Source organism: Eublepharis macularius, chromosome 4 (genome assembly GCF_028583425.1).
Source record: "Eublepharis macularius isolate TG4126 chromosome 4, MPM_Emac_v1.0, whole genome shotgun sequence".
Lineage (NCBI taxonomy): Eukaryota > Metazoa > Chordata > Lepidosauria > Squamata > Eublepharidae > Eublepharis > Eublepharis macularius.
Window position 1 is genome coordinate 93,140,212 of NC_072793.1, and position 9,112 is coordinate 93,149,323.

Sequence of the window (9,112 nt, forward strand, 5' to 3'; positions counted from 1 at the left end):
GGCAGAGAAAGATCTGTGATAAAGAACAGGCATGACTGGGGCAAGGAAAGCTGGAGACAGACCATAGTAGTTAGGTTTTTTTAAAGTACTCTGAGAGAGGCATCATTTCCCATGTGTTTATGTGTCACTTCTGGTCAAACAGGTTTATTTATTTAAAATAAGTATAAGTCCATCTTTTTTTCAAACAAATGGGACTCAAGGCAGGTATCAAAATAATGAAAAGCCTACAGAATCTGGCAGTACTTGTTTTCCAAATGCAAAATTTGGATGAACACACACAGCAGTTCTCTGAAAAGTAACTTTTGTCTGTCTCCAGCCTTAAGCAGGGAGTTTGTATGTGCAACTACAGCTGAATGTTCCAGAGTGCAGGAAGTGTTGCTACTGAGTGCTGGGTACAGCTTCCAGTCATCATCACAGCAAGAGAAACAGGTGACCCTCATAAGAGCCGTACCAGACCACCACTGTGACGGATATCAGAAGAATCTCTTTAAGAAGCCTGATGGTTCCAAGCTTGCTGCTTATTATCTTACAGAATCTCTGGGCTTGGAAGCTAAAGCGGGCGGAGGAGCTTGGAGCTAGGCCCTGGCCTTGTGGAATCCAGCTCCCATGGCGCTGACAGCTGTTTTTAGATGGGTGAAGGGTCAATATTTCAAGTTTTTCTATTTTGAGCCACAAAGCTGGGGAAATTAGTCAGCCTCTGGCCTCTGGGTGTCTGAGCCAAGCATCCTGGCCAGCCTGGCTCTCAGATGTGAGCTGCATTGCTTTAGATTCCCAGCCCAGCATGTACAGAGACCCAACCCACTCCATCCTAATTCTCCCAGGTCCATTTTTCATCTCCCAGTTTGCACATTTGGTTAGGCTTCAATCACAGCCTGGCCAGCCTCATCTTCTGGACCAGGATGGAAATTCATTCATAACAGATTTAACATCAGCTTGGCTCCTGCAGCAGACTCTCCTTTGTGTTTGGGTTCTGGCCTGCCCCTTTCCATTCCTGGACAATGGGCACAAGCCAGATTTATGGCAAAACTACAGCCTCTCCTTTTCCCCTTCCAGAAGCTGCTTTAGAAAAGGGTAACAAAGGGGCTTTGCTCTTGTCCAACAGAACCCAACCAACTGCTCCAGTCCAGTGTATACTCTCCCCTTTAATGTAGAGCCTTTTTGCAGCAGCAACCCCACCCCTCAATGAATGGAGGAAGAAGCAGTAGAGCACAGAAGGGGAGGAAGGACAGTGAATCAGCTGGCCATGCTCTTGACCTTGGTGCTCGTTGCATTGCAAGACTGGACCTGGTTCCTTCGACTGAAGTACAAAATACCTTTTAGGGAGAGTTCCTGTCTCCAGCCTTGGGCATGGTAGACACATCCACAACATCTTTTCCTGAACCAACACCTTGGCAGGGAAATAGCCAAGAGGAGGGAAGAGATGTGAAAATAACAATAAGGTCAAGGGGTAGCCAAGGAACATCCTGAGAACATATTGCTCTTCCTACCTCCTTGCTCTGCCATTAACTATACTGTTCCCTCGGGGACTGTCCCTCCACTCAAACATCAAAGACCCTTCCACTCCCATTTTCACCCACGCCAGCTGGCTTCATTTCAGAGATGCAGGATGGGAGGGGTTTATTAACAGAAGTATTTGAATGCAACCCAAACCAGATTCTCCCTTCTTGCCTGGGACCAGAGATACACACACACACACACACACACATACACACACACAATCCAGGCTTCAAACAACAAGCTCCTTTTGGCCAAATGAGCACAGAGAGACACACAAGACCCACCGAGTCTCTCATGCCCAGTGACAGAACTCTTTGCAACAGGATATTTCAGGGACAGATGGGGAAAATAAGAGTAGCCAAACTATCCAGAGTAAAAACAGCCCTTTGGAAAGCCTTGCATGAACAGGCAAAGTTGTCCAAGGCCAGTAGCATTAACGAGACTGGAAAGCATGGGTTCCCAGCTAGCATGTATATGGATAAAATGGGTCTGGAATGCTGCCTGCCACATAGGTTCTGGGGAAGGGGCTTCTCAGAACCTTTTCTAGAGTGCATCTACCAAAATCTCCACCCGACCCCCCTTCCACAAGCCTTGCACTCACTCAGATTTTAATGTTCGTGCTTTATAGTGATGTAAAAGCTGCTAGCTCTGCCAAGAGCCTTACAGACATTTTCTTCCAGTAGGATCACAACTCAGAAATCTGCTTTGTTCCTTTAAAGCTACCAGTTTCTCAGGAAAGGCAACCATGGTTTTGAATGCATACTCCGAAAGCTGACTTCTACTGAGTCAAACAATTGGTCTATCAAGATTAATAGCGTCTACTAGCAACAAAGCCAATTGTGGGGGAAAATACAGCGAGCTCTAGAAAGGGAAGGGTGGACAGGCGAGCATTCCCTTATCCTCTGCATTGATCCCAGCAGGATTGGGGGGGGGGGGATGGCCACCTCCTCTGCACCTGATCCTGGCTGAATGAGGGGGGGCATTGCCACCTGTTCCACACCTGATCCCTGCCGGGTGAAAGCAGGCAGGCATTGCCTCCTCCTCTTCACCTGATCCCAGCTGGGTGAAGGGGGGGGGCAGGCATTGCCACTTAGTTCACTCCTGATTCCAGCTGAGTGAAATAGGGGTGGGCATTTCCTCCTGCTCTGCACCTGATTCTGGCAGGTTGAATGGGAAGCGGCATTGCCTCCTGCTCTGCTTCTGATCCCAGACAGGTGAAGGGGTGGGGATTGACTCCTGCTCTGTGCCTGATTCCAGCCTGGGAGAATAGGGGCAGGCATTACCGCCTTCTCCACTCCTGATCTCAGCTGGGTGAGGGGGGGGCAGACATTACCACCTGCTCCACTCCTGAACTCAGCTGGTTGAAGAGGGGAGTGGGTATTGCCACCTGCTCCACTCCTGATCCCAGCTGGGTAAAGGGGGGGCAGACATTTCCACCAGCTCCACTCCTGATCCCAGCTGGGTGAAGGCAGGGTGCAGGCATTACCACCTGCTCTGCTGCTGATGTTGGCTGGGTGAAAGGGGAAGCAGGCATTGCCACCTGCTTTGCTCCTGATCTGAGCTGAGTGAAGAGGGAATGGGCACTGCCACCTGCTTTACTTCTCATCCCAGCTGGGTGAAGACAGGGGGCGGGTATTGTCACCTTCTCCACTCCTGATCCCAGCTGGGTGAAGATGGGGAATGGGCATTACCACCCGCTTTACTCCTGATCCCAGCTGGGTGAAGGCAGGGGGCAGTCATTGTCATCTGCTCCACAACTGATCGAGGCCTGGGCTTCCCGCCGTGGCATGCTCCCTGGAGGTCTGGCTGCCTGGAGGCACACCCAGGTAGGAAGTGAGTTGTCTTGAATATGTTTAGCCTTTTATATAGTAGGATTCTGACTGGAAGCAGCTCATCACAATCTTGGTAGACTGAGCTGGATTTGTGGACAAGCTAACTAATCTACAGTTTAGGGTCTCAGATTACAAAGGGCCTCTAAATACAAAAAGATTACTAAACTACCCTTTGGGAGTAATGTTAATGTGATCTCTTATGCCTGACAAAGCTTAGGGGCTCAGCATGTTCAATCTGGCCCTATAGGTTGACATCTTTCAGGTCACATACTACCTGATCTTTCTAAACAGAACACTGGGGACCGAAGAAGATTCTCTACCACTGAGCCACAAACTTTACTTTCCCCATTTCATTGTATGCAGCCCCACATGCTGTGCTGCCCCCAGAGTCTTGCTTGCTATGTAAGTGGGGGAGGAAAAGAGAATAAAACTAGGGAAGAAAGGGCAAGGAAAAGCCATGGCTGCCCTGTTTTCTGTTCATCCACTAGTTAAAATATCTGGCTTGCAGACTGGAAACCCTATTTTTTTAACCCTTTGACCCAAGTTTAGCAATGAGACTTGCTTAATCCGATGAACTACAAAAGGCCTATCAGAACCTTGAAAGAAAAGAAGTCTCTCCATCTGGGAAGGTGTAAGCTGAGCAGAGAATAGCCAGGCACCAGTTGTTCCCTGTCAGGCTTCTGGAACTGGGGCAGATTCATAATGGGGCTAATAGGGCCTGTCACCATAGATACCTGTCCAATTTAACCTCTCCTTTAGATTGCTCTGTTTTGCTTTTCAGCATCTGGAAAGAGTGGGTCGCTGCATGAGAGCTAGTATTTGCTGTTTTCTGTTACTTAAGTAATATTTGGGAGATTTAAAATGCAGTTTCTTGGTGGGTAAGGAGGATATGGGTGTGGAGTTGGTACAGAGTTCTTAGCTATTAACATTTCCCTTATTTGGAATGTGAGCTTGGTTCACATATTACATTATCCACTCACAAGGTTGCTCCTCTGGCAAAACTTGAAGGATGCAGGTTGGAAGAAGAGCATTATTTTCACACATTACTTTTCCAGAGGCCTTTAGAAAAGGGGGAAAATATGTAAACAAGAACCTGTGACTGGAAAGTGCAATGAGTGGATCAGCCCTTAGTAGTAAGGTTGACAGTTTCTCCTATCTTCAATAGGATCTGTCTATTAAATAGCTGCTGAATGGCCAAAAATGCAGTAGGTGAAGCTGTTCATACTTCCTTCATACTGGAAAGAAACTACATATGTTGACTGTCTCTCTGACATGTAGCAGATAAAGATCACCCCAAAGCTGGCTGGCAACTCTAGATTTAGATCCTGGGTATGAAGTAGCAGGTAGGTGGCTAAGGCTAGCTTCTCCTTATCTGCCCATCACATTTTATCCCGCTCTTCCTCCAAGAAGCTCAGGCCATCATGCGTGGGCGTCCCTCCTTCCAATTTATCCTCACAACCACCCTAGGCTAGGCTGAAAGAAACTGATCAAATAGCCCAAGGTCACCCAGTAAGCTTCACGGATAAGTGGGGGTTTGAACCCAGGTTGCCCCACCCCAAGTCTAATACCCTAACCATTGCACCATGCTGGCCTGCATTTAAGAGAGGCCTGTATGCTGTGTGTCTGTTTTTTTCTATTCTAACTTAACTTCTTCCAAGTTCCTTAGGGCAGCATGCAGATTTCTCCGCTCATCCTCTCCTCACAACAACCTCGTGAGGTAAGTTAGGCTGAGAGATAGTGACTGGCCCAAGGTCACCCAGTGAGCTTAATGACAAATTGGTACTTTCAACCTGAGTCGCCAAGGTTCCAATTTAACCCTCTAGCCACTGTCCCACTCTGATGGAATAACAAGAGGAAGTAGATCCCTAGAACTGATGGCTGGGGATATGCATTACAGAAGAAAAGCTGCTACGGTCTAATCTAATCTGTTGTTGAACAGATTAGAACAACAGTTCTAATCTGTTGTTGATCTAATTGCCATGAACCGGAGTAACAGGAAAATCCAGAGGTCCCCGCATAGCTGGACACAGACACTACCTAGGTTACAACCTCCCACTTACACACAAAACACCTGAAATGCTGAATAAATAGTGGGGCAAACATAGCTGGGGTAGCAGCTCCTGTCTGCTGCAGGCACCCAGGGGCCTTAGTGATCGTCTCAGAGCCAAACATTATCTCAGAAGCCCAATTCATTGCTGCATCTCTGCTTTACTTAAAGCAGGCAATAAGTTCAACACACCGTGAGTGACAGAAATTTCTTCTGCAATGCCCACCACTGGCATCCTCCCAGCAGTGCCAGCAGCAGGGTAATGTCTGCCAGAACCAGGTGGCAGGCCAGCTCACTCTGCATCTGGTCTCCTCCTTGCTTTGCTCAGCTCTTTCTGATTAGCAACCTGCAGACTGAGCAGAGATGCAAACCAATTCATTGCTGCAAAGAGGAACAGGAGATGCAGCCGCTTCATGTGGCAGAACAGTTCGTCTGCAGCTGAGGCTATGGAAAAACAGCAACTCTTGGCCAGTCTTTTTTTCTTCAGAGCTGTAATGGCAGGGGTGGGGGGTGAGGAGGAGAGATGCTAGCTGTGGCAGGCAGGCCCATTGCTCAATTCTTTGTTTTCAGAAGCAGCGCTCAGTGCCTCCAGGACATCAATGACTTTGCCTAGCCTCTTCTAGATGTTGGTCTCCAAGGAGGGTGTGGACCAAAATCTAGCATCCGAGGTTGCTTTCCCAAGGCAGCAACTACTATCTGCATGTCCCTCTGCTGTGAATTCAGGGGCATTGCTGACAGAGCACCCACATCACACAGTGGGAGGGTTTCCCATGCACTTTCGTCTCTCTCCTGATTTTTCCCTTCCATACAGCTATGCAGTGAGTCTGCATTGGCTAGCAAGAACCATTGTCATTACAGCTGCCATGGTGATGCATTGCCTGTTGCAAGGCAGTTTGCCAGTATCACCTTGGTGCTTGGCCCAAAAAAGAGAGCATGGCTATCTTTGTCATGCCCTGTTTGCCAGCTTCCCAAGAACATCTGCCTGACCACTGTTAGAGAGAGTGCAGAACTAGATGGTCTGATCTAAAAGCTATTCTTATTATGTCCATAATTCCATAAAAATCTTCTGTCCCCCCCCTTTTTTCCCCATACAGCACTAAGTGCCTGAGGCATGAAAGGTGCTCTGGAGCACTGTACGTCTTTGGATAGTTATAGCCTGCTTTTATACCCAACGGGAACACAAAGAACCATCCTGCAACATCATTCTCCCGTCCTCCATTGTATCCTCCAGTTTTCCTTATCCCTGAATGATGTTAGGCTGAGGGAGAGTGACTGGCCCAGGGTCACCCAATGTGCTTCCATGGCAGAGTGGGGATCTGGATCTGAGTCTCCCAGGTCCCCATCCAACACTAACCATTACACTACGGACACCCCTTACAATCTTCTCTAATACAGACTTTTTGCTCCTCATGATTTCTGGCCATTCTTCTTCCCAACCAAGCAGCAGTGACAAGGGGACATGACAAAGTTTCCATAGACTAGAAAAGAGTTCAGAGCAGATCACCCTGAGGTGGATACTGACCTCTGCAGTTGATGAGGACTTACACTCCAAAGCCAAAGTAGTGGACACCAGACTTCTTACTTGCTTCCCTATAGTAATAGCCAGTAATGATGTCAAGTGCAAAGTATTAAAATTAAAACTCAGCATTCCCTCCCCCCAAACTGAGGTAGGCAGGAATATATGCTCGACACTATGCTATGACCAGGCCTACCAGCCCTCCAGATCCTGGCCAGACATCCCAACGTTCTGGTTGCCTGTGTCACTTTTGGCACACATGCAACATGCATACTTCAGTGGCAGTTCTTCAGCACACCTTGCAGCCAAACTGTTCCTCAGCATCAAGCAGTTACCTTCACTAGGGCCTTACAACAACATTCCAGACCCAAGCCCCACAGCTCCAGACCCAAGCCTCCAACCCTAAAGAAGAACCCTCATTTTCTGCATGAAAGTTGGCAGGCACGGGAGAGAAGGTGCTGGAAGGCCCTGCGGAAGTCCCGATTGAAGACAGTGTAAATGATGGGGTTGAGGCTGCTGTTGCAGTAACCAATCCAAAAGAAGAATTTGAAGAGAGTCCTGGAGATGCAGCAGTCTTCCCCAAACACTGATTCAAGGCTGTACATGAAAAAGAACGGGAACCAGCAGAGCACAAAAGCCCCAATGATGACAGCCAGGACAAACGTGAACCTGCGCTCCCGCACTTGCACCAGTCGGTTTGTGGAGATGGACAAGTCCCTGCTTCTCCGCTGCTGCCGGCTTGAGGGAATTGACCAAGAAAGCCTCTGGGTCTTCTGTGATCTGGCACTACTGTTGCCAACTTCTTCTGCTCTCCATTGCCGAGAAGGCCGAGGCAAGCCCGGCAGGGGGAGAGAAACCTGCCCCTGCTCCAGACCTGTGCCCTGCACGTCTCCAGGGGGCTGGGAGTTCACTTGGAGACCGTCACACTTGATGGCAGTGATGAGGGTGGGATGAGAAGCCCGTCTTGCTGCAAGGACTATCGAGTTCCGGTGCTTGGCCACATGGTAGATCCGGCAGTAGACGGCAACCATGATGAGACAGGGGGCATAGAAAGAGGCAGTGCAAGAGACCAAAACGTACCAGGTGTCATCATGCAGCTGGCACTCCCAGTCCTGGGATGTTGACTTGAACAGCGGCGGCAGGGATACAAAGGCGGAAATGGCCCAGACAGCCCCGATCATGCATTTCACCCTGAGGGGGCTCCTTTTGAGGTTGTATCGGGCGGCTCTGGTGACAGCCCAGCATCGGTCCAGGCTGATGGCACAGAGGTGCATGATGGAGGCGGTGCAGAACAGCACGTCCAGTGACAGGTACAGGCTGCACCAAAGGGGGCCAAAGCACCAGTAGCCCATGACCTCATTGGCCAGGGAGAAGGGGATGATGAGGGTGGCTACCAGGATGTCGGCCGCAGCCAGAGACACCAGGAAGAGGTTCTGCGGGGCCCGAAGAGCACGGCTGGTGTACACAGCAAGCACCACCAACACATTTCCCATCAGCGTCACAAGTGCCATAGTCAGCACTGCCAGCAGAATGAGTGCAGTGGCCAGAGGGGAGTAAGGAAGGCTAGGGGGCACCATACAGCTCCAGTTGCTGGAAGCATTGCAGAGTGGCTCCATCCCATTTACCCCCAGACCAGGCCATGGGGGTGCCCCAAAGGGCCCTCACTGTTGCTCCCAGACTTCTTGGTCACCCAGGCCCACTTACAGTCCACTTCTAGCGAAACAGTCATGAGTCCAGGCGAGTGTGGCACCGACAGCATTCTTCACTAGGCACCATCCTAGACTGGAGCACAATCCCGGCATACATCTGGGTTTGTCAGATGTTACAGCAGACACTCCGACTCCTGAGAAGCCCCAGGGTGGCATGGGGGACCTGGGAGCACCATGATGGATTCCAGGAAAGTTCCTCAGACCCATATGTGCCACGAGCCTAGGCAAATCCACTGTCCCAGGCAGTGGCTGGAGAAGGTGCACATTCCCTCCTGGCACAGCAACCTTCTCACTTTTGTTGCCCGGATGGCAAACTTTTGCGGGGGGCAGGAGGGAGAAGCGCCCTTTCTTCCTGGTCGCTGCCGCCCTTTCCGTGCAGAAGACCGCAGCCCTCCAGAGCAGCGCCAAGCTCTGAGCTTCTCCGAGTCCGGTCTCCCTGCAGATCCCTTAGGGAGGGAAAGGAGGGGCGGACAACGCCGGCTGGTTGGCCGGCCAGGCGGCCGGCCTCCAG

At 50.1% G+C, this 9,112-nt stretch overlaps 1 protein-coding gene across 1 annotated transcript; it reads right to left on the bottom strand.

The window, feature by feature from the left end:
- Positions 1-7,308: 7,308 nt before the first annotated feature.
- Positions 7,309-8,651, bottom strand: LOC129327617 (alpha-2Da adrenergic receptor-like). The gene is made up of 2 exons (XM_054976372.1): positions 8,597-8,651; positions 7,309-8,552 (listed from the first exon to the last, which is right to left on the bottom strand). The coding sequence occupies exons 1-2, from the start codon at positions 8,649-8,651 to the stop codon at positions 7,309-7,311; spliced, it is 1,299 nt and encodes a 432-aa protein (XP_054832347.1).
- Positions 8,652-9,112: the final 461 nt, after the last annotated feature.